General features: G+C 38.8%; 4 protein-coding genes and 1 long non-coding RNA gene across 11 annotated transcripts; 2 read left to right on the top strand and 3 right to left on the bottom strand.

Annotated features, from left to right (window-relative positions):
• The first annotated feature begins 263 nt into the window (after positions 1-263).
• Positions 264-1,161, top strand: LOC116936539 (cysteine-rich and transmembrane domain-containing protein WIH2). Its single transcript, XM_032943713.2, has 2 exons — positions 264-533; positions 635-1,161. Exons 1-2 carry the CDS (start codon positions 519-521, stop codon positions 995-997), a joined length of 378 nt encoding a protein of 125 aa, XP_032799604.2. The 5' UTR covers positions 264-518; the 3' UTR covers positions 998-1,161.
• A 111-nt stretch (positions 1,162-1,272) lies between these two features.
• LOC116936541 (transcriptional regulatory protein LGE1) lies at positions 1,273-1,974 on the bottom strand. 2 transcript variants are annotated; one of them, XM_045168151.1, is made up of 3 exons: positions 1,815-1,974; positions 1,537-1,753; positions 1,273-1,455 (listed from the first exon to the last, which is right to left on the bottom strand). In XM_045168151.1, the coding sequence occupies exons 1-3, from the start codon at positions 1,827-1,829 to the stop codon at positions 1,385-1,387; spliced, it is 303 nt and encodes a 100-aa protein (XP_045024086.1). In that variant the 5' UTR covers positions 1,830-1,974; the 3' UTR covers positions 1,273-1,384. The 2 variants fall into 2 exon arrangements, with proteins under 2 accessions (XP_045024086.1, XP_032799607.2); XM_032943716.2 differs by having other exon boundaries at positions 1,273-1,753.
• A 470-nt stretch (positions 1,975-2,444) lies between these two features.
• On the bottom strand, positions 2,445-8,472 carry LOC116936519 (zinc finger and BTB domain-containing protein 14). Its single transcript, XM_032943671.2, has 4 exons — positions 8,157-8,472; positions 6,359-7,163; positions 6,194-6,289; positions 2,445-6,127 (listed from the first exon to the last, which is right to left on the bottom strand). The coding sequence occupies exons 2-4, from the start codon at positions 6,899-6,901 to the stop codon at positions 4,988-4,990; spliced, it is 1,779 nt and encodes a 592-aa protein (XP_032799562.2). The 5' UTR covers positions 6,902-7,163; positions 8,157-8,472; the 3' UTR covers positions 2,445-4,987.
• A 6,007-nt stretch (positions 8,473-14,479) lies between these two features.
• On the bottom strand, positions 14,480-18,296 carry LOC116936525 (mediator of RNA polymerase II transcription subunit 21). Of its 5 annotated transcripts, XR_006651989.1 has the most exons (7): positions 17,918-18,235; positions 17,765-17,856; positions 17,484-17,694; positions 17,195-17,418; positions 17,055-17,132; positions 16,666-16,747; positions 16,448-16,590 (listed from the first exon to the last, which is right to left on the bottom strand). XR_006651989.1 is itself a non-coding variant. In XM_045179941.1 (6 exons), exons 2-6 carry the CDS (start codon positions 18,084-18,086, stop codon positions 16,944-16,946), a joined length of 885 nt encoding a protein of 294 aa, XP_045035876.1. In that variant the 5' UTR covers positions 18,087-18,096; positions 18,154-18,296; the 3' UTR covers positions 16,775-16,943. The 5 variants fall into 5 exon arrangements, 3 of the variants coding, with proteins under 3 accessions (XP_045035885.1, XP_045035876.1, XP_032799576.2); XR_006651990.1 differs by lacking the exon at positions 17,055-17,132; XM_045179941.1 differs by lacking the exons at positions 16,448-16,590; positions 16,666-16,747 and having other exon boundaries at positions 16,775-17,132; positions 17,918-18,096; positions 18,154-18,296.
• On the top strand, positions 18,236-24,009 carry LOC116936552. 2 transcript variants are annotated; one of them, XR_006651993.1, is made up of 3 exons: positions 18,236-18,358; positions 18,581-22,117; positions 22,188-24,008. It is a non-coding gene; the product is annotated as an uncharacterized LOC116936552 (long non-coding RNA). The 2 variants fall into 2 exon arrangements; XR_006651992.1 differs by lacking the exon at positions 18,236-18,358 and having other exon boundaries at positions 18,825-18,966; positions 19,113-22,117; positions 22,188-24,009.
• Positions 24,010-24,791: the final 782 nt, after the last annotated feature.

Genomic DNA, 24,791 nt, shown 5'->3' with positions numbered 1-24,791 from the left:
CTAATGAAAGGAAACAAATGATGAGAATGGACTCGGAGACGGTGACCACCAATAGGAATTTTAAATAGATAAATTGGTATACTCCATTGTGTTGAAATTTGTATCAACCTTCACATTCACTTTCGTCTAAATATCATGCTTTACATAAGCAAATGTGCCAGATTTCTTAATCAATATTTCACAAATGACACGTCAGGGACAATGTATAGTTACCCAACGTAAGTATTTCTAACAGAAATTGCGGAGAAGGAACTTTTTGAAGAACACCCAAGTACTTTCCCCATTGAACTTGCGAAAGCAATCTGTAGTGGTGGGGCTAATGTGGTGTTTTAATATCAGTCGTTCAACCCAGGCCAAGGTTTCCATGATTTTCATGACGAAAAAAAAGAGTGACGTCAATGTCATTTACAGTTTCATGTTCGATGGTTTCGTTCTTGGGTCTCCTGTTCTTCGTATAAATAGCGACCGTAGCCGAGACGTGATCATCAGTTGTTCCAGCAACAGTCGACTATTCCAACATGGCAAAGTTCGCTGTAAGTAATCCACCTATTTTCAATGCACCTTTGTTTGTTGTATTCTTTGAATTTCATCTTCAGATTTCATTTGTTTATATTGTTATGGTTTGTGATGGCAGACTTCCCTCGTACTCGTTGCTCTTGCAGCAGTCGCCATGGCCAATGGTGGATACTATGGTGGTGAATACAGTAAACACCCATATCCCATGGATGGATACAAGAAGGATGGATACTCTGGTGGTGAATACAGTAAACACCCATATCCCATGGATGGATACAAGAAGGATGGATACTCTGGTGGTCAATACAGTAAACACCCATATCCGATGGATGGATACAAGAAGGATGAACGCTACACAAAGCCTACTTACGGTGGCGATTACGTTCCTTCACCTTACGGTAAAGGTGGTAGCTACTCGCCAATTTCTTACGGTAGCAAAGCCCCCTATTACCCTCGCGCAAACAAATACGGAAGCTACTAAATCTTTCAATTACTCCGACATCAACGACAACTTCTGAAAATCTGAAATTGCATTCGTTCTTCTAACAATTAATTTAAAAATATTGGAAAATCTATCGATGGCAGTGTTTTCAAATCCCTATTTTTAGACACTGAAAACATGAATAAAATGGCATTTTAAAATCATTCGTCACACACCAAGTTATTTCAGTCTTAATGATTACGTTTCTCTTGAACCAACAAACATGCAAAGAAACATGTTGCACTATGTCTACACTTAAAAGTTAATCAGTTTCATTTGGGTCCCAACGTAATTTTATTTATCATCATTGACATGTCCAGGAGTATTCAATTTCAATACAATACGCTTTAACCATAAGGTGCACATTGTTAAAAAGGATATGGTCTCTCAATAGGTTGAAGGATAGCTGCCGTAAGATTTCGGTTGTTCGTACGTGCTATCGTATCCGTAGCTAGATCCTTTGTTGTCATAAGGTTGATAAGTATGACCTTTATCGTAAGAAGCGGGCTGGGCATGTTCGTAGCTGTATTGCTGCTTACCATAAGCTTTGGGCTGTTGGTAACCATAGTTACCGTATCCTTTAGGCTCGTAGGTTGTCGGTTGGTAGCTATGGCTTTCATCGTGACCGTAAGAAGGCTGGTTATATTGATTCTTTTGGTAATCATAAGATGTTGGTTGATGGGCTTTGTAATCGTCATAAGAATATCGGCCATTGGCTGTAACGGCAGCCACGATGGATACGACAATTAAAACAGTCTGAAACAGTTGAATGACATTTGAAATTACACAATTTTCGTTTAACACAATTCAAACTTACAGCGAATTTTGCCATGTCGTAGAGTACCGGTAGTTGATATGTATCGTCGAATCGCTGGAGGAATTGATAGCAGTTATTTCGAAGACGTTGAGTTTTTATACGAAAAAAATAGAAAGGTCACAAGTGAACGTTCGGCCGTGAGTAAGGCCCTAACTGTTGTTGAGATTAAACTTTGGGCTGAATATCATAAAGGAGAGCTCTAGTTTTTCGCAGATTGAAAAGCAATTTGTTTTTGCTTTTCCTTTGTTTTCCAACAAACTGCTGGGAAACAATCAACCATAAATGTAGAACCGACATCATTATTTTGAATTATACTCGACAGAATATCACGCTTGAAGAGTTTTACCTTTTTGTTCGTGTGTCACCTTGTCCCGTTTACTAAACGAGCATTGAGCAAGACGCTTAACAAAAAAGTCTTTTTCAACTTTTTTTTGTACCGGTCGATTGATTTCCTAAAAGCAATTTATTGAAATATTTTTATTTTTAAACTTCATTGACCTTCACTGAGCTCGAGTTACAATTCCACTGGGTCGTGAGGCATCCAGTCGACTGCCATTCACATCCTTAATAAAAATTAAATTAAATTAATATTATTATTAATTAAGTTCAAAAATGTGCTGAGAAAACGAATTAATTGTGGTGATTCTTTTATTATTAATTTGCATGAAACCCGACAATGGACACCATCGAAGAAAATAAACGATAAACTGTTGGACAAATCGTCATATATTGGTGCAATTGCTCTTGATTGATCATCAACAGGCATTCAGACAATCGCACGTCAATTAATAAAAAGATCGATCATGTTTATAAGAAACACAACACATACACACGCACTTTTACAACGAAAAAAAAACAATTGAACAAAGCCAACCACACGGGATTTTAATTGTCTTGCCCCCCCCCCCCTCCCAGATGAGAACTAGTCCCCTGAAAAAGTGAATGTCTTTCCCTTTTAAGAAAAAAAAAAAAAAGGTAACAACTAATTATTTTTTTTTTTTCAATCAAAATTAGAAATTGTTTTAGATGTAAATGTATACAAATATGTCTATAAAAAGCACTGGGTTCGCGGTTTTTTTGTTTTTGTTAAATCCAAAATTAGTTGGCCGATTTTTTTTTTCTTCGTATTTCCTGTACACAATTTGAATTTTTTTTTTGTTTGCCAAACGAAATCGATTAGAGTGAAAAATTTTTTAAGTGTGTGCGGGATTCGAAGCTCGAAACAACACACAAGAAATCATTGGGTTAAAAGAGCTTAGGTTTAGGTAGCTTTTTGAGACACATTCGTCCATATTTGTTTTTTCATTCGAGAGAAAACAAAACACGTCTAACGTACACACGTACAAATTCTTGGTCGATGAGACGTGAAGTGTGAAGAAAAAATTGTTAATTGCGCTAGACATGAAGATAAGGAAAGAGAGAAAGAGACAATTTTTTAGTGGGTCTGTTTTTAGGTCCCTCTTTTTAGAGGCCACCACATTATGCAAGAATAATTTGTGTTAAACATACACACACACACACACACATTGTGTTAAACTGGCCACAGCCACATCACTCGCACAAGAAAAACAAAATTCGACCAAGAGAAATGGAGCTATTTGGTGCACATAACTGGGATAGTGTTTTATCATTTTTTCCTTTTGCCAAAATCGTAATTTTACGTATGAATACGAAAAAAAATTTTTTTTTCTTTCAAAAGACACTTTAAAGAAATTAAAATTTCATTTTAAGGGGGGGATTTGGGAGAAGCGAAAATAATAAAAGAAACAAAAAAGGTTGCAGGCATCGAAGTTTAAAGCTATTCGATTGTTGTGATTGGAGGGTCCGAAACGTTTTCAATTTTGGTTCATGTGCTTGTACAAACGGGAAAAAAGAGAAATAAAATTTAAAAAAGAGAGAGATCTTCCAGAAACTGCTACGCAAACTGCTGCGCGTTCTTTTTTTAAATCGTGATTTTCATATCTTCAAAAAACAAATCTAAGAAGGGATCATATGTTTCCTCAAACTGGATCATTACACAGCATGTAACACACTTGAAATGCACACACAAAAAATGCAACTTAGAATTTTCACGGGGTCGTTAACAGGCTTCTACAGCGTCTGTGTCGATTAGAATTTCTTGATTAAAACACGCACACATACACGAAAATAAATGATGACAAAAAAAAATAAATTTCTTTTTAGATCAAGTCAAAGTGGAAACTAAATTCCCAAAGAAAGTAAATGAATCTGTTTTAAAAATTTAAAAAAAAAAATAAAATAAATGTTTAGGATCTTTTTTTATAGGAAAGGAATTGTTAACCTGAATGGCGTCATTGCACACTTGAATCTTTCTTCTTTTTTTTTTTTTAGGATTGGAACACAAATTTTGCAAAAAAAAATTTTCGATAAAAAATAAATTTCCAAAAATTGATTTCTTTTGTTTTCACAACGACACGAGCCTTTGGTAGAAAGTGTGAACATGACCGAGGATCTTTAGCACGCAAAATGAATTTCAAATTGTTGTTTTTTATCGCAATAGAAAAACAACTAAAGCCATTCGTACTAAAAAAAAAAAATCAAATAAAAATCAATTAGACAAAAAAAAAAAAAAAAAAAGGTGGCCGACAAAGAATTTTGAAATGGATCCTCTGACACAACGTCTTTTGAAGCGAGTGATGGGGCGAGGGTGATGAATAAAGGCTTTCTTTTTCCAATACTAAACCCGATTCGCGCACCATTTAAAAAATAAAAAAAAAACTAAAAATAAAACAACATTTTCTTTATCCAACAGTTGATAAAGATTTGGTCATCTTGCACACGATATTGCACGCGTCCACGCCCGTCAATCGACGATGTAACGAAAAAGCTACGATTCAAAGCAGGAATTCTCCCCATAAAAAAGAAATGAAATCCTTTCAATCGGGGAAAATTGCCGAAAGAAAACACGCACGTTATTCTTGAACGAATTTAAATCTAGAAAAGAATGTCCTCAATTAGCACACGAGATATTCATTTGGCGACAACATGGGTGAAAAAAAAAAAACTAGTAGAAAAGAAAAAAGCTGAAAAAGGGAAGAATGAAAGTGTGTTGAGTGAAGATGTGTTGATAATTCTGCTGATGTTGGAGGCACTAACTTTTTTGTTTTGTTTTTTGAAGGTTGTTGTTTTTAATTCAACGCAATCGACGTTTGTCAAGACGATTGGGCTGCCGACGAGTGACCAACCACCACTTCGCCCACTTGCTGGGCGAAATTGAGTAGCGTTTCCGAAGCGGATTCGACGCTACTGCGGCTGCTGGAACGATTAGAAGCAGCTGCCGCTGTACTGCGAGTCGATCGCTGTTGACGGCCACGAGTCGAGTTGGAATTAGTTCCACCTTGCCGGAAGAGCGATAGTTCTTGTAACGCCTGAGGACTGAGCAAATTGGGTACGGTCGGTGAGGGTAAATCAGACTGCTGGCCTGATTGAGTAGTGGCTGTAGACGAAATAGTCAATCCACGTTGAGACAGCGATAGTAACGAAAAATAGTTCATATCGCTGTAGGGTAAACTGGGTGAAGGTGTAGTGGTCCTATTAGATCCGTTGGGCGATTGGGGTGGACCCGAACGGGCTGGAGCTCCAGGGAAAGCGAACTGACCCATGCCCGTCATTTCGACAGACGTTGGTGTCGGTGTCGAACTGGAGGCAGATGACGTGCTGGGTGTAGTGACTGATTGCTCTTCGTTTTTCTTGGCTGCGATTTTTTTCGGACGGCCAACAATCATTTTACCGCCCGTGTCTCTCAATCGGTGTCGATCCATATGGAGCTTCAACTTGTCTTGGCGGGAGAAAGTCTTTTGGCAACGATGGCATTCGAACGGCCTCTCGCCCGTGTGAACGCGGCGATGACGTTTGAGATGTGCCGAGCGGGCAAACGGAGCGGAACAAATGTCGCAGCGGAAAGGTTTCTCGCCAGTGTGGGCTCGAATGTGAGCCCGCAGCTCTGCGGTCCGTTTGCAGTCCTTGAAACAGAACGGGCAAACAGCCTGAACTACGACACCGGCGCCACCGCCTCCGCTTTGGTCCGAATCGGCCAGCATCGAAAATGGGTACTGATCAGGATTAACAGCGTCATCCTCTTCTTCTTCATCGTCTTCATCAGCTCCTTGCTGCGATTGGTTGAGCTCTGGAACCTCGCATTTGACATGCACGGGAATTGGTGACGCAGATTTTTTCTTATCAGACTGATGGCCACTGGGAACTTCATTCTCTTCGTCACTGGCACCAATGTCACCGTTACTCAGATCCAACGGTGTTGGTGGTGTCAATCGTTGGTCCATCATTTCGTTTTTCTATTGGAAAATGATTAAGAAATAATTTAAAATGTTAACGAGGAGAGTTTTGAATTATATAATTACCATGGTCTGATTATGTTCGTTATTCGTTTGAGAGTGATCGGTTTCATCGAAATCGGAATCCATCTCTTCATTATCCAGTTCTTCTTCTTTGGTCACCTGTTTTAATATTTTCAAAATAGGAAATAATCAATATTAAGTTTAAAATTGATCAAGGATTTGAATTACAGTGTGGGTGGGTTTCTTGGCTTTGCCATTGACTTGTGGTGAATGTGGTGGGCTGTGGAACCCATTAGTAGCTCCATCACTATTCCTTCTCTTGCGACTTTCTGTCTCACTGGGTTTGGTCTCGTCAAATGGCTGATCTAATTTGTCTGATAGTCCTCTAATTTCCAACAGCCTGGCTGTTTTAAGTAGCGAAGGAAGTCTGGCCTCTGGCACATGTATCTCCCCACGGTAAATGAATTGCAGAATAAAGTCCATCTCACTGTAAGACACGTCTCTCATGATGATGACTGGGTTCTTGGAACCAGTCTCGTGGAGCACACGCCTGAAGTAGGTTGAGCAAGCAGAGAGCATCACCTTGTGAGCCTTGAGCGAGCCACCTTCACAGGCTAGTGTCACATCCACAAAGAGTTGTTGCTCGAGGAGGTTTTCAAAGAGCTGCTGCAGGCTCTCCACGTGGCTGTTCCAGCGTAAGCGCAGTACGCTGTCCTCTTCTGTTGATCCTCCCCCTTCATCTCGATTGTTACTGGCGGCCTGACGGGCCATGGCGGCTGCCTGATCCTTGTAGCTGGTCCAATGAAGCTGGCCAAGGATCCGGGCTGCATGTGGCGTGAGGAAGTGAACCTCTTGTTCCTTATTTTCTTCCTCCTGTTCGAAAGGTCAGTCAAATGCTGCACCAGAATCAAGATATTTCACTTGCAAAATGCACTTGTTTCCAGGAAAACGTCTTTCAAAGACAAATCGTTCTTTTTCAAATTTGTCTTTTGTTGACGTCGAACGTTACACCATCTGTGAGGATGAACTGCAACTGCAGAATCGAGAAAAACAAACCAAATCAATATAATTCTCCAAAACACCGGTTCTGAAAACGCACGCTGTTTCGTCGCACTATTACTTAATGATATTAAATCAAACTTGAGCGTTGCACAGCGTGAAAGGCTTAACACTTAAAATCTGTAGCGTGAGGAGGGATGTGAACGGCATGGCGTCTTGACCGATAGTGACCTAGTGAGATCACCGACATGGAAGTTTTAACTCTTTTTTCCCCTTTAGTCTTCCCTTAGTGTATAATATTTTAATAAAAAAAAGAAAATCATCCCTTCCCTCCTTCGACACGACTATCCAGTTTTCACGTTCTCCCCTCCCCGTCTCCTTTCACGAGACGATTTCCAACCCCCCCAGCTTTTTCCACAACTCCCCCTTTTCGTCCCCCCCCCCTACCACCCGAACGTCTGACTCCGCCTACTCGGGAGAAACACGAAGGAAACTCAAAATCCCCCCTTCAGGGTCTCTGAGTAACATACACACACACACACACACACAAAAAGGTTTTTTTTTTTTTATGACGTTTCGAAGAGAGATGGTGGGTGGGGGGGAGGATAAAGAAAACCCCACATTTTTAACGACGTTTTCCGTACAACCTGAACGAGTTTTTTGTTGTTGTTGTTTGAATGCGGTAATCTTCAGCAAAGATTTTCGGCGGGTGAGTAATAAAAATGAAACCACCCCATTTTGTTTTTCTACCTGTTGCTGTCTTTCTGTAGTCGTTGCAGAAAATAAAAAGGAAAATCTCTGCCAATATTTGTCATTTTAACGCAGCAATTGATAGCCGCCGCTAGATGGCTGCACGCGTCTAGGGAGAATGTTAAAAACTACCTGCTGCTGCTACTGGCAACAGCGCTTTTCGTATTAATGTTTTGTACGAGAAAGGGGGGAAAAAAATAATCGGGATAGAACTGGAAATTTGAAAAATAACGAATCGTCTGTTGCTATTTGAAAAAAAAAAATGGAATCAACTTACAGAAATATGTGTGGTAAATTATCCCAAAAAGCTCCAACACACACACTGCACACACACTCTAGCGGCGTAAAACTCGGAAACGAGGGGTGATGGTGGCTAACATTTTTTTCGAAAAACCCAAAACAATAACCACAATATCTCCCGATCTCACGCCGGTTTCTTCTCAAATGTTTTCACTGAAGACTCAATTCTTTTTTGAAACGAAAAGAAAATGCTATGGCGTAAAAACTTGAAAAGTGGAAATGATATTTTCAGGGGGTAGAGGGGGTTGCAGACAACCGAGGGATGTCCCTGCTGCCCACAGACTGAACGTTCAAAAACCCGCATCCACACACACACACACACACACACGGTTAGGGGTCGCTGCACCCTTCGCCGCCTTGGCAACTCCCCCTCGTCTCCCCCCTTACTCTATACTATACAACTATACGTAATTTAAACCCCCCTCCTCCCTGACTAACACACACACACACACTCCCCCATTTTTTCCCCCCTCTGTTTCCCTGGAGGGGGAGGAGCATCCCCCCTCATGTGTGTGTGTGTGTCCATTGGTTGGTGATCGAGTACACACGCGTTCCTTCCCCTAAAAAACTTCTTTTTTTTTTTTTGGCTCTCTCTCTCTCCCGAACCGACGGACGGTTATTTTTCTTTTACAAGAAGTAAAATATTTCATAAAATAAAAGAAAAAGAAAAAAAAAATGGAGGATAGAATAGGAAAACCGACCAGGGGGACGACCCCCCTCGAATGTTGCTCATGTGTATATATAAAAGGGAGGGGATGGGAGTGCACACACTGGTGGGGGGTGTGGAGAAAAGAAAGAGAAGTTAGAGCTTTTATATATCACACGGTCGCCATGACGACACCCCCACTCCTCCTACTCTCATCCTATGTAGAGGAGAAAAAGATAAGGACCCGAACGAAGGGCAGCAACACATACACACACACACACACACACACAACTGGAGAGTTGGAGGATGGGTACATGAAAAATGAAATTATTATTATTTTTTTTTTTTTGAAATAAAAAACAAAAATCGTGACTGGTGAAAAAAAATGTGGATTTTTTCAGGTGATTTTCTCGAAGGAGGGTTAACAAAATGAATTTGAATAATATCGGGACAGTTTCACGTTGAAAAACAAAAGACGAACAGTAAAAAAAAACCAAAAAAAAGGAGAAACGTGAAGCTCAAAACTCGAAGGGGGGTAAGAAAAAAGAGGCGAATAGACGCGACAAAGGGGAAAAAGCTGATAACTCGGGAGGAAGGAAGAGGGGGGGAATAACAAGGGGAAAGAGAGAGAGAGAGAGAGAAAGAAAAAAAAAAGGAAGGGAGGGATATGTTATAAATGAACGCGGGACTGGGAAAATGGGCGGCGGTGACGGCGGGAGTCCATCAGGAAAAAAATATATCTATATACCTTTTCACGCTGAATTGGTTGTAATCAAACTTAAAGTTTAACACAGGATTTTTAACCAGGGGGGTCACGCTCCGTGGGGGAAGAAGAAGAAAAAAAAAAATCTCGTTTTTCTTTTCTTGTAACAGTTTGAAAAGAAGAAGAAGAAAAAAAAAGGGTCACGTGACATTGACGTTCTATTCCACAGTGGGGGGATCCATACGTCAGGGGGTCTCTATTTTCTCCCATATATAGAGAAGGAGCAGCAACAACAACAACAACAAAACATGGCGGATATAGAAAGCAAAAAAGAAAAATTCCATTGAATAACAGGTGAATAAATTCTCTCGTCTGTATAGCATAAGGATGTAATATTTATCCTTTTGTACGTTGGGGTCCCTCTATTTTTTTCTTTTTTTTTTTTTTATATTATGTATAGGGACTTATGTACAGGTGCACCCCACCCTCAGTATCATATAAGGGACAGGGGGGGGGCGAGCTTCTATAGATAATCCCATCATCATCATTTCCCCTCCAAAATAAAGAATTAGTCTATGCGTCCGATATATTTTTTCATTTAAATTTGATTGAATTTTCAAATTTTTCTTGTGTTGTCTTATTGTGTGTAATCATCTCTTTGTGTGTATCATCCACCGATGGTTTAAAAGGAAATTCGAATTCTTTTGCCGATTGTGATTTTTTTTCTTCTTTCGCTTCGCCGCTTTGTGGGGATTAGTGTTAAAGACAACCACTAATCCGAGATTAGAATCTACTTAACAGATTATAGTTTGCAAATAGCCTTTTTTTTTAATTATTATTATTATTTTCTTTTGACGGCACGATTTTATTCTCTCGCTACCGGCATATTTTTTTGTTCTTATTTCTAAACCGCATGAGTTTTAGAAAAAAGTGCGTGTATAGGGTGTGTCGTGAACAATATGGCGGAAATGTGCAGGTGAAGCATAAACTATTTATTTTTGTATTTTTTATTTTTTTTAAGGAAAAAGGAACAGGTTGATATGAGCGTCTACTTCGTTTCCATTTCCTTCGCGTCATCACGAAAATAAGCATTTTTACCCATTTCTTGAGGGGGTGTGTGTATTAACGCCGCTTGCGTCCCCCACATAACTTCCCCCCTCGAGCAGCTGGTTCAATAATCACTCTCTTCCCCCCTCCCCCCTTACTCTTCTTCGTCTTTTCCTATACACCCCCCGACCGGTCGTTAAAATTTTTTTTTTTTTGTTTTCTTCCGTGAAAAAAAAAAAAAAAAAAGAGGGGTGGATCAAGAGATGGGGTGGGGCCAGACAGACATTATCCTTGTATGTGTGTGTTAAAAAAGAAGAAGAAAAAAAAAAAAGGGGGATGAGACAGGATGGTGTGGTAGAAAAATGTCTAGTCGTTTGAGCTTTTTTTCTTTGCTTCAAGTGCTCTATGATTTTGAAACTAGAATTTTTCCCGCGCCCCTCAGCGACGCCTGGTGGCGGTCGATTGAAACAAACGATTTCCCGAACGACCTTGTTCCACTTTTTTTTTTTTTTTTTTTTTTTCTGAAGAAGAGGGGAGAACAAAATTTCGTCAGACGTAACGATGCGATAAAAAAAAAGTTAAAAGAATTTTTTCGAAATGAAAAATATCAAAGTAGTGAAAATGCTACAAAGTCAAAGGCAGGTTGTGTTCTCACTCACTTTCGATTTTTCCATCGGCTTTCATTTTAGCGCGCGCTAAAATCGCTTGAGGCTTTCAATGCGCGAATCCGTCCCTAAAGCATTTTCAACAAAATCGGAAATTACCCACTTGGACGTAAAAAAATAAAAATAAAATAAAATAAAATACTTAAAAAGTTACGTATGTTTGTGTGTGTGTGTGTTAACTCTGAGTCTGAGTATTGTAAAGAAGATGGGCGGTACCCCAAACGAGTTTTTCAAAGGGGGGGACTATTTTGTGTGTGTGTGTGTGTGTGTGTGCTCAAAAAGACGATTTTTTTTTCTTTAAAGAAAACTAGAAAAAATAATTTAAAAAAATCAAGAGGGGTCATACTGACACACACACACACACACGAAGATATCTTGCTCACCCCCTATAGCCTTCCCCAAACACAGAAATGAGTCCAATATATATATATTTTGTCTTCTTATTCCTTATAATATGAATACGTCTACTTTAGTATATTTATATTTTATTTTATATACTTTTTTTTTAAGTGGGGGGTAAGGGGAAGCTACAATGACGTTCAGTACTAGAAAAAAGAAAAGTTAGTGGTGTGGGGGGGTGAAGTTAAATATTTAAAATGGAAGGGGATCTACATAGTGTGAGGCGGAGGGGGGGGGTCGACTTTTTTGCGCCCCCAGGACTGACATTAGTACACAAATAGGAGCACAATTATGATTATTATAGCATGATTAGCCGTTGTTTTTATTGTTTTTTCCTTTTTATCATATTCAAAAAATTGATTCGAGTAGAGTTCAAAATTTTTTTATTTGAAATCATATTTAAATTTACATTTAAATATGATCACGTAAATTTCCGTTGAAAAGACAATCTTCCCAAATAACGAATAAATAATGATATTAACAATGATATAATATACATTTGACTCTACCTCCGCTTTCGAATTCTTTTCTTTCTGCATTCCGTTACGTAAAAAAATAAAATAAAAAAAAATAAATAAAAGAAGAGTCCATCGATCAAACGGTTTTTGTTGTTGTTGTCGCTTTTGTTGAAATCGTTGCTGGTGAATGCTAGTTTTTTTATTTTTTATTATTTAAAAAAAAAATACATCCGCGTATATTATTCATTCTTTAAATATTACGCTGGTAATGTTTCTACTCGTTCATTATCTCTTCCTCGTTTACGATAATTGATGAATTTTGTTCGCAACAATGATTTCGTGTTTGTTTCTTTAAACGTTCGAGAAAATGAATTGAAAAAAAAAAATTTTATTAAATTAAACACGAAATATTAGTGTGACCTTTCTATGGTATTCAAATCCGCTTTCATATAGGCAATAATCAACACGAAAATTCACCATCATTTTTTTGTTTTTTTATTTATCGGAAAGAGTTCGAGTCGGATCATATTTTTGTTCGTGTTTGCGGCCGATATGTTGTGCCCATTTAAATATCTAAGAATAATTTTTTGACCGACAAAGGAACTCGACCGAAAATTTCTCGCTTCATTTTATGATATTTTTTGTTTTTTTACCCCTGTCTGTTGTTTTCCCATTTTTTAATTAAAAAAAAGTAAAAAAAAAATGTAGTACGTGTTTGTTGTCTAGCATCGAAATTTTTTTTTTTTTCTTTCTTTAAAGTCTCTGTGAGAACCGTGAAGACATAAATTTCAAATCCCGACCCCCGCACACGTATAGGGTCTAGATATACGAGAACGAACGCCAACAAAATAATGGAGCTGGATGGGGGGTGAGAAAGGGGGGGAGAAAACATTTTGTTGAGTTCGTTCACCCCTTTTTTTTTTTTCTTCTTCTTCTTCTTTTCCATCAAATGTATATACGTTTTTGAATAATCTAACCCCTCAGCAAAACTAACCCCTCCACTCCCGTTATCCAACATTTCTCCCCCCCCCAAATGTGTATTTTCTAAAAATTCTTATTCATTTCTATAGGAAAAAAAAAATAATAAAAAAAAAACTGTATTGTAACCTACATTACGTCAAGTGTTGGAGGGGAGATATATGGACGGATATCCTCTTCCTATTTCGGAATAAAAATATCGATCGTCTCCATCCGGCAAATATTTGAAGTCATTTGAAAATATTATTCATAAATTTAAAGATTCAACCTGCAAGTATTTTAAAAGGTATAGGATCAACTTTTAGACGAGGTCAATTGATATTGAGGCTCAAAGAATAATCTTTTTTTTTTTTTTTTTTTTCAACTTTACGTAAAAAAGAAAAAGGGTTCCGGGGTTGTATCATGAAAGGATAGATTGTGAATTAGGTCAGTTGGTTATTTGAATATCAAATGGAATTTTTTTTTTTTTGTATGTGGGGTATCTTTCTATACCGACATAGATTCTTCAGGGTAGAGAAATCAGAAAGAAAAGAAGAAAAAAAAACGATGAGGGGTAGAAAAGATGGTCGAGTGTGATAGAACGTTCTTTTTCTTTTTCGAGTTTTTAACCCTTAGACAACAACAACAACAAAAGTAAAAAGGGTTATAGATAGGAACATTTTTTGTTTGTTCCATCCTTCTTCTCAACCACATATGGTCAAAAAAGGGAAAGAGAATGATAGTCATGTCGTTCCCTCCTCCCATTTCCCAACTCGTTTCTTCAACTCCATCAACAGTTTCCATCTTATTTCATCATTTCTCGTCAAATGTATAATATCATTTTAACGTGTAAAAAAGAAAATGTTTAATTTAAATCGTTCCCGCCAAAAATTCAAACATTGTCAACATTTTTTACATGTTTTTTTTTTTTTAAGTATTTCGTGTTATGCGATCGCAGTGAGTTAAAACGAACAAAAAAAAATACTCGATGACATATGGGTGAAGCAAATCATGAAAATATTTTACAATGTAAGGAAGAACCTGTTGGAAAGAAAGGGAATATCTTTAAGAAACATCCCCCCTGCCCCTACTATCTACAGGTGTGCATCTTTCACTGTCTATGCAATGTATGTAATATACCTGTCCCGAACAGTGCCATCTAGCGGCGGCCATTTGTTTACATTTTTTTCCCCTCCTTTTTCTTTTAATTCTCTTCAGTCTTCTCCCCAGAAACAGAAAATGTCGGCGACAATGTCCGTAAGGGAGAAATTCACGCCCACAAAATGTTGTCCTTTTTTTTTCCTTTTTCTCTCTTCCCCCTGAAGCTCTTAGCTCACTCAGCCGGACAGGGAGCTTCTTTTTTTATTTTAACTTTTCTTTCTAGAGAAGAAAGAAATTAAAAGAAAAAAGAAAAAAGGGGGCTCGTACAATGTACTTTGCTTTATTTTAAATAGTAATAAAGCGTAGACGCGTGTAGAACTAGAACCAACACGAATATCAACAAACGCGTGCGCAAAAAAATCGGAAAACAATAATCAATCAGGAGGGAATTTTTTAAAAAACTAATGAAGAAAATAAATAAATTAAAAAGAAAAGAATGAGGGAAAGAAAAAACGAGATTACTTAAATAAAAAAAAAAAAAGGGAGGGCTCTGTATAGTTCCAGGAAGTGGTTTTATTTTTTACAGCCGAAGCGCAACCGGGTTCCCGAAAATTCACGTCCGGAATAAAATAAAACCTCCTCGACTGGCTTTTTTGATAACCAACACAACAGCAGACGCAGACACTGGAGTATTTATTATTTCGGTCGAAAATGTTATAAGAAAATATCGGGAAGACGAGAAGAAGAAAAAAAAAAAGAAAAAGAAAAGAGGAACAGAATTAACATAAAAGTCTCGTATGTGTTAAGAATCTCAGTGGGGGGAGGAGGAGGGGTTGGGTGGAAGGGGGGAACCAGACGTTGCACACAGCCCGAAGAACTCGTTTAAGAGAGTAGAAAAAAAAAAGTAGTGAGGAACCTTTGCGAGCTTAGAGCAGCACTCCCCCCTTTCTATCCTTTCCTTTTATTATTTTTTGTTTTCTTTAAAATAAAAAAAAAATAAATAAATAAATACACTAAAACATTTTTTTTTTTTTTTTTTAAGAAAGAATAAAAGGAGGGATGCAGACAGTTGCTGCTGGATGGCCCCGGAGCGGTATGCGGCGCTTCAACTCTTCCAACAAATAATAAGACTGCTGGATTTTTACAATAATAATAAATTCTTTAAAATGATATTCAGATTTTTTTTTTTCCGTAACAGTTGGTCAAATGATTTCGATTGCCGACGGAAAAAAGGGAGTGGAAAAAAATCTAGATTTTGTCTATTCCCGAAAGGTAAGAAAAAAAAATAATGTTTCCCGATATTCAACTGATGCTTTCGTTGTTGCGTTGGTAAAGGGTTAAAATGGTGGGGAGAAGAAAAAAAAAGGAAGTGGGGTGACTTCACGCCACCCACTCTTTTTTCTTCTTCTTCTTCTCTGTATTACCCCCCCCCTTCATTGCCAACCCCTTTCATCTTACGACGACTGGAATGGAGTTAAGAGATTGCCGAAAGGGATCGTGAAGATGGCAGCACCATATTTATACACACGGGAGATTTTTTTTTCTCTCTTTCTTTTAAAAGCTAAACAACATTCTATCGTTTTTCTTTCTCCCGCTCCCCCCTCTCGTTTCGTCTTTTTTTTTTGTTGCACGCCATTCCTAAACAAATGGTCTGCGTGTTCTTTCTTCAACAGACAACTCCCCCCATCTTCTCCATTTTAAGAAGGAAAAAAAAACTTTTCTTTTTTCTTCTTCTTCTTCAGAATGAAGACAAAAAAAGTAAATAAAGTTTGGAATCCTTTTCAAGAGTCTCTTTTTACAATCTGTCACCCCATCTTCCTTCCTTCCTGAAATGACTTCCCTCACCTGTGTGTAACATGTTTAAGAATTTTACACTGAATATTTCAAGAGCCTTAAACTTAGGTAGTCGTGAAATGCTAAATCTTGTAAGGAACTTATTTTGTTTCACTCCTTTCTTTCATTATCAAAATTAGGATACAAGGAATAAAGAAATTATCAGTTACGTGCTTGGGCTTGTACTCTGCATTGCTAGTTGGGTCTGTGCAATGTCATGTAGGGCATTCTGGATCTTCTCTAGCATTAGCTCTCCCTCACTCACAACCTCCCTCAGTCGTGCAGCAGCATCCTCGTTGCCTTCCTCCAATCTTCTGAGACTTGCGATCTACAATCAAATAACAAATGTTCAACATTACTAAATCTCATTCGTAAAGATCCATTCATACTTGAAGCTCTGTGGTTGAGTCTTCGCTGGGTAACGAGTCGATAAGGACATCAATGTCTTTTGCACAGCGAGCAATTAGCGTGGCAAAAAGGGAAGCGTGGTCTTCTTGTTGTTGTTGAGGGGTTCGATTGCCTGCGCGATCGAAGCCCGGGAAAGTAGCCGGTGGGGCGGTTTGTTGTAAGATACCGATAGCATTGCAAAAATTATCTGCTTGCTAGAAGCACAAATTGAAAGAGGAAACAAATCTGTTATAAAACATGACTCCTTGAATGCAGTTTGCTCTAATTACCGCATTAATCGCGTCTTGAAGCTGTGTCAAACGATCAGCCATTGTTGACGGAACTTTACGAAATCGTCTATGCCGACGCCACCTAGTGATGAAAGAAATTAACAAATTATACAAGTAAAATTTTGACCTGTATTGGACAGAACAAGATCACGCGTTTACATTAAACTGGGCAGTGTTTAATTTCCTATTTGCATTATTATAGGATTAATTGTTACAACAATTCAAACTAAGAATTTGGATGTCTCAAGTACTAAATGTTGGGACACCAAATTCTGAACTTATGGTAGTTGAAATTTGTGTCCCCCTTCGACTAAGTAAATTTGGCTATTGCTATTGGTTATCTGATGGATTGATTCGAGACAACTAATTGCTGAGGCAGGATTATTTACATCGGTAATCGCCATTAGCTGGTTTGCAAAGATTTTGCCGACCTCGAAAGCCAGCGGATGAGTCGCGTACTCGGTTAACTAGTACACCCAAGGCAAATTGAAATTAAATTGCCGCAAACATGTTTACGATTGAAACTTACCGGCATCCAACAGGCACTTTTGAGCTCACGATGGCATATTTTGATTTCCGTTCCTTCAACAGGTCTGAGATATGCTACAAAATAGATGTCAGAACAGCCATATCTTGCACTGGGATTCTTCTCTATTGGTTGGAGATGACGAACCGCAACGAGCGATACGAATTCGGTCTTTATACCAGTCTCCTCAAAAACCTCTCTTCGGACAGCGGTTGCTATACTCTCACCTGTAAGTCAGTTACTGTATACCTCCTTAATAACCAAAGTCTCTTTTGACAAAAGTTAAAATTACCTGGATCCACATAGCCACCTGGAAGTTTCCAATGTGGCCGTTGATAATACTTCTCCTGAACTACAAGAATTTCTTTTTTTTCATTAATAACCATGGCCCCTGCACCAACCATTGTATGTGCATAGCCTGGTACTTGACAGGGTTCATCAGATGGCAACCATTTGAGCAAGACACTCAACTCTGGATTTGCATGATGAAAAGAAAAGCCATTCTTTGGAAAGTCGGGAATTATTGGATTAAAAATTAATCAGGGAATTTTTTTTTAGGACTCACTTAACTACCTGAATCAGCACAGGAATCCATTCCGAAAAGGCTGGTTCAACTTCAAACCACACACCCCTCACACCATTGCAAGTCCAAGCTTGCAGAGATTCTGTTTATTATCCTTATATGAAATATCTTATTTAAAATGAAATCTTGTGCAATTAGTATACCTTTTAGAAGCTGTTCCATTTTGCTCCTTTCGTGCGGCTCCTGGTTTGATCGAACAATGATTCCTCCAAAAAGATCTTTAACACCATGGAATGTCGACATTTTTCCGACAATTGATTTGGTTTTGACGAGAGCGCCCTTCAATAAATGACGAGCAGCAGTAGCATTCATAACAACCGTTCTATAAATATGTCATCACGCCCTATCTCTTCATCTAAACAGTATGATATAGTCTTACAGTTAGCAGCAGGAGATATCGTCCAACGACATCGTATAATATTTATGTTGACATCGTTGGGCAACTTTTTATGTCCCGTGAACCCGAGTTGCCACACATTTTTCTCTCTCTTATTTCATTTTTTAAAATATTTTATTTTCGCACGCCCTTTATAAATCTTAGCTGTTCTTCAAACAACTTTTATGGACGCCAACAATTTTTACGTGTAAGTAAAGGATTATGAGGAAAAAAAAGTTATGTAAACAACGCCATCGATTATTTTAATGTGTGTGCAACTAAAATGAGAAACTGCACAGCATAGATGTTTTAGTGCTTATTAAAAAGCTTCTGGCTAGCAATACTGGCGCTAGATGGCAATAAGGGCATTCAGAGAAAGATACTAATTATTCGTCTGCCTTTCTTGTGATACGTCTGACCGCCCTTCCAGGCAAGTGATGTCTCCTCCTACTCACGGTCAAACGCACAAACACGCACGCATACAATTTTCGAGAAGAAAAAAAAAGGACAAAGTCGCACTGTATACTTCCAACCCTTCTTCTCGTTCTGAATATACGTACCAAACACTTTCTAAGTTTCTACTGTCAGTCGTTTGGAATTGTGGCACATTGGCGGCCATGATCATCATTTTGGTTTATTTCCTGGAAATAGTTATGACCAACCCAATAAACAACAACACTTTTCAAGAATAGTTCCCACATCGACCATTAACATAAAAACCTATGAAAAAGTTTGAAATGGGTCGGGATGGACTATGTCAAAAGTCTTATGGATAACAATTTCACGATCCCTACTTTAATCCGGATGAAAAGATTTGTACGTACTACTTATACCTACGCCCAAATACAAACAAATTCACCATCACCGCCACTATTATTACATCCTTGTCCATTCCCTTGTTATTTTTATATTCTTCTTTTTTTTTTTTTGGCTATCAAAAATCCTTTGTTTGGCTTTTGTAGACAGGAGCGCCACCGCCACTTGATCCGTCTCTTTCTCTCTCCAACTTTTCTTTATATATACACACACATACGAAACTATTTTGTTCGCTCTCGCTCCCCCTCTCTCACTCACACAAAGAGAGAGCAGATGATCGATAATTTAGCCCGAGAAAAGGCGCGTATAACACACAAGAGAGAGAGAGGGAGCAGGGCCAATGTCACGCTGCCGACACACCAAATAGAAGAGAGAAATTTGTGTAATGATAAAGAGAGCCGAGTCTTTAAACAAATAAAAAATTGTTTTAACAGAAAAAAGATCCACTTTTTTTTTGCAATCAACTTAATAAGAAAGAAAAAAAAACCTTGACCCGTTTACGTGACGTCATTCGGCCACATTTAAACCTCCCCCAAACACACACAAAATAAACAGCAAACCGAAGAAAAGGAAGAGTCACGTGTTGTGTACGGAATTTGGAATGAATCACTACAATAATACGACGCATCGAATAGTTCGGCTTATTTCTGATTGCTCATCGTTTTATTTTCATAACCAACGTGTGTGGATGTGATTCAAATGTGAGCCAACTCTAGCAGACGACACGTATGTTGTCACAACGTTTTATCGTCGTTCACTGCCATTAGGCGGTGCCATCTTGTCCGATACCGGCGTCTATATCCAAGTGCATCCGAGCGTTTTTCGAAAGATCCAACCTTAACCAACAACTTGTCCAAACACCGACGCAGCGCCCTAACCATAAAAAGACCGTCATGGTCGCCACACGACCCTTCCACCTTTGTTTTCATCTCTTTCAAGACAAAATCTATTTTCAACTCGTTTTGGCCACCAATCGTGGGATTTCTCAATTTCTTTTAAATGAACTTTGTAGGGAAAACGATTCTTAATAAAGTTCATTTAATACAATTTGAGTTTTCCTATGTTATTGGCGAGAAAAAGCGAAAAAAAAACTTCAACCATTTTCCCGCTTTTTCTTGGCGCTTCCAATTCTTGGCGAAGGAAACGCACACAGACCAACATGCTGTACCGTTGCTTTTATGGTCTTGTGACCTTGCCCCTATCGCGCGCAAGCCCGTGTCGTGGTATTTTTGTAGGCCACACAGCAGCAGTTTGCCTGCAGTAGCCCAGTTGTGGAGGGGGTGGCCTGCGGCGGCCATATTGCCTACATTTTCGTACAGCCAGAATTTTGAAATTCAATAGACGGTAGAAAGAAAAAATTACAAAAAGAGACAAGATACAAAAGAACTCCCCGCCCCCCCTCCCAAACTTATAGTTATATCCTGTCTAAAACAAACCATTTCAATCGGAAATCTGACTATCTTGCAATAAGGAGGTATATGCCTTATCCTTTTACTCGAGACGTCGCCACGGCGACGACGGCATGATTTCCAGAAACGTTACACACGAGCCTCTCTCTCTGTGCCGTCTTTTTAAACTGGATAAGCAACAACCACCACAGTCCAGAAGAAATCAATCAATATGTGTATGCGTAGTAGTAGACAACACAGATATTCGACTACTTCACGAACGACATGAAAGACAGGGGGAGAAAAAAGTGGGTCCCGCAACTCGATCGTGTGCTTTCATGAGTTTTGTGTCCCTCATTTTTGTTGCCCAGCCAGAATATTTATACAAGAGAACCCACCCGTTGATATGCGCCATGCCGGCGGTCCTCTTTCTAAATGTTGACTATCTATCGGAAAACCAAAAAAAAAAACCAAAAAACTTTCACATTCATTTTCTAGCTTCGGGCATTAAGCTGGCGAGAGTTTTGTGGGATTATTTTTAGGTATTGTATACGTAAGTCTGATGACCTAGCGCAAAACGAATTCGCTCCCTATTCAACGAGGGTTGTCTTTCACTTGTTTCTCAGTTCAAAGAAAGAAAAGAAAACTTTTACTTTCAATGGCGGTTTATGTACACCTTTAGATCCAAAACATTTATTTTGGGTTTTTCGTAAAATAAAGAGAAAGGAAAGATCCAAAGATGGCCGTCTTTTTTTTTTTTTTAGAAAACGACCAAAAATGGGGTGCGAACGTACACAGGGAAGAAGAAAAAAGGGACTTTTTTCGTCTTTTGGCGCCATGCCCGTCCAGTTTGCTAGACGCCACCACACGATTTAAAAAAGAAACAAAAATGGTGGAGAAAGGAAAAATGGCCAGGAGGCAGGATACACGAAGACAGTAAAGAGAGAGCCCTGGATTAGACCGGGAAATTGCCAAGGGATCTGACTTCTACTAGCTTATGTAGGGAAGGAACGGAGGATGGGCGGATCTAACAAAATGGCCACTTGTCATACAATCAAAATACTCGGAAAACCTTCGTTGATCAATTAGAATTCGAATCGGCTAACTTTTTATTTTTCCAAAAAAAAAGGAATCAATTTCCAAGGAATGTGGAAAGATCAACAAAAGAGTTACGATGTTCATTTGTTTTGATCGTTTCAAGAAAAATAAAAAAATAGTTTACCTGCGACGAAGGGAAAAAACTTGTGCCATAGCCAATTGACCTTGTGCCTTTGTCCGTGATGTCACACACACACACACACACACACAGGGATCCTTATTTCTTTTCTCCTTCATTCGTCGCCACGTCCTTTATGTGGCACTGTTCATCCGTTTCCTGTTTCACCGTCCTTTTCGTCTCTTGGTTTTCTCAGCATCTCATTAAAAAACTGGGAGCTCGAGAGAGAAAAGCGTTTTTATTTGGGGCGCCCCCGCCACGTTTCTGTGTGTGTGTATACAGGGTTGTGACGTCACGCTTTGCCCAAAGGCTTCTTACCACCCACCGATCGTTCAATCTGGGCGCTAAAAACTGTCGATACGCATTTCCCCCTTCACCACCCCCACGCATTTCGATAGTAGAGCAAACACGCTGCACACAGAAGAAAAATGGCGGTACAGCCCTGGAGGCTGTATGACACGGTCGAAATACCAAGTGGGTTTTTAAAAAATTACATTATTTTGACCGCACAATACCTCTATGATAAACGCAAGAAACAAAACAAACGGTAGCCGAAAACATTCTTTGATCTCATTAAAGATGTTATGACTAAGATTTTTTTTTTTCTTAAATTCTAGATTTGAAAAATTATTGTACGCCAAAACTAGGAAGACCGAAAATAGCCATTTTATTTTATATTTTTTAACTGTGTGTGTGTGGTTCACGTGGAAAAGCGGTGCAAACAATGAAATCTCGTAAACATAAAAATCTGCCGGCCTTTTCTAGGACGGACAAGGAAAAGAAGAAAATCAGGCAACTAATTGGTGAAAAACGGACATTTTTCGACGGTTTAACTCCACGTTTTTTTTTTTTAATGAGACCAAGTTTGAATGAAATTTGGATTGATTTGATGGGATGATATGATCAAAAAGTTTCGGCTCCATCTCTTGGGAGATGAGAAACAAAAAGAGAGGGAAAAGTGCATCCGATAAACAAAAGAAGAACGTCGAACCCGAAAAAGTTTTGAGCAGTGGGGTCTGTGTCTCTCATCAAATTAAGTTTCATCCGACGAAACAAACACACAAGTTTTGTGTTTCAAACTGTAGATTCAATGAATTTCTTCAACTTCGTTTCTTGTTGAACTAAATATGTCACACAAAAAAAAAGTTCGTTTTTTTTTTTACTTGAAATGGAAATGAATAAAGGAATGTGAAACAAAACAAAATGTCGGTGAAAAAGAAAGCGGACAGCCCATCGAAGAAAATTCGAAGGTTGCTATGGTAACACTGGTTCAAAGCTAAAGTGATAAGCTATGCGTGTAGTGTTTCCTCAGAATGAAGGCGAAACAGAAAAAAACCCAAAGAGAAGAGAACACACACATAAAGAAACGTTTATGTTAAGACACCATCGATTTGCCATGTGTTGCAGACTAGCAGACGAAAACCCACGCAGCATCCGGTCCCTGGGCGCCCATGTTTTTTTTTTGGAGGACCAATTAGCACCTGAGCGGGAGAGTGATGTTCGTCAATCCAGGTTGACATACATTTTTTTTTTTCTTTTAGCGATGAGTTATCCTTTTTTATTATTATTACAAGGGACGGAAACACAAGTAGGGGAATGAAACAAAAAATGTAACTGTTTATATATAGGTCTGTGTAGAGTAGATAGGGAAATGGCGGCTGGTGACATTGTAACCCAATTTCTCTGATGTAAAAAATTATATTCGCCTAGAAGCGATGCCCCCCCGCAGCGTAACAACGTTGTCGCATTCATCGACTCATCGGTAGATAACATTTAAATCCTATTCAAGTTCAGACATCCTTATTTGAAAAGATTAAAATCTATTATCTTGACCAAGATCAAAGTTCAGAATTGGATCCAATCAAATTACCAACAGTAACCAAGCAATTCGAAATATTCTAATTCGATTTCAAAACGTCTCTCTTTCAATGCTACAATGATCACCAGTTGCAATGAAAATTCTCGTCCTGAAAAAAAAGGGGCAACTACATTCTTTTGTTTTGTTTTTTCTTTAATGTTTTGTTGTTGGTCGCTCTCTCTCCGTAAAACTCGCCAATACACTTGACACAGTTGCAGCGAGGACAGACGGTGGCGGCCGGTTACATGCGCGGGCGGGTGGCCACTTTCATCCGGTTTCCAGTTGTTGTTGTTGTACTACCTATACGGGACAACCTAACCCAGTGGCTGCTTACAGTCAAACTCAAACATCCATTTTTGTTTTTTGCTATTTGCACTCAAAAACTTGTCAACAGGAAAAAAAAAAAAGAAACAGTTATTGGATGAAATTTTGTGTTGTTGTTGACACACACACACGAGGCAATACTATTTTGCTTTCGTGAAGGCCGACGAACGGCAACGTTGCCCGCGTGAAGCTAACAACAAGGTTAACCCGTTCTTATTCGTGCGGTTTTCTGGGGTGGGAGGGGGGGCTGTATAGCTTGACGATTCTGCAACACAGACGCTTTCTCTTGCGTAAGATATCTCCCCGCCCCCCCACAAGTCGAGTTGTTGATATTTTGAAGTCGTGTATTTTTAGTTTTTTGAATTTTTTTCGTGTTCTTCATTTCACACTGTCGTGAACAAGACGACGCCTTTTTTTTCTTGGCCATAAAACAAAATTGACGGACAATTCTTCATCATAGTTTTAACGTTTTATGGAATCGGAAACAAAAACAAAAGAAGGCGAGAAAAAAAAATGGATTCCTTCCTCATTCAGCAACAACCTTTCCCTACTTGCAGACGATTTCTAGCGATTTCTAATCGATACTTTCAGTTCGTGATCGACCCTGTCTCCCCCTAAAATTTAAGCAAACCAAATAAATTCAAGGCCTTGGTTTTTTAAACAAAAGGAAGAAGAAAACTGATGTAGCCTTATTTGATTTTCCTGAAACAAAACTAAACTCTCAATACAATTCCAACATTTAATCGTTGTAAATGTGAAAAGAAACGGTTGAAAGGTCGCAGGTTATCAGCCGATTTTGAGATAATCGGTCGAAACGGAAAAAAAACAAAACAAGTCCAGTCAAGATGGCGATAATTTTGATCGCCACCGTCACCAGGGGGAAATAGAAACACACCCCACGTCGGTAAAAAAAGAAAAACGTGGTAAGATTGCGGTTCAGAAAAAAAAGGAAAAACAAAACCCCCATCGTTTAGTGGTTTATCAAAATTTAAACGGGACGAGTTCTCTCTTAAACACAGTTTTAAAAACACACACACTC

This window comes from Daphnia magna, linkage group LG1 (assembly GCF_020631705.1).
Source record: "Daphnia magna isolate NIES linkage group LG1, ASM2063170v1.1, whole genome shotgun sequence".
Classification (NCBI taxonomy): Eukaryota; Metazoa; Arthropoda; class Branchiopoda; order Diplostraca; family Daphniidae; genus Daphnia; species Daphnia magna.
Note: the sequence above shows the minus strand (reverse complement) of the source record. Positions and strands in the feature narration are given on the sequence as shown.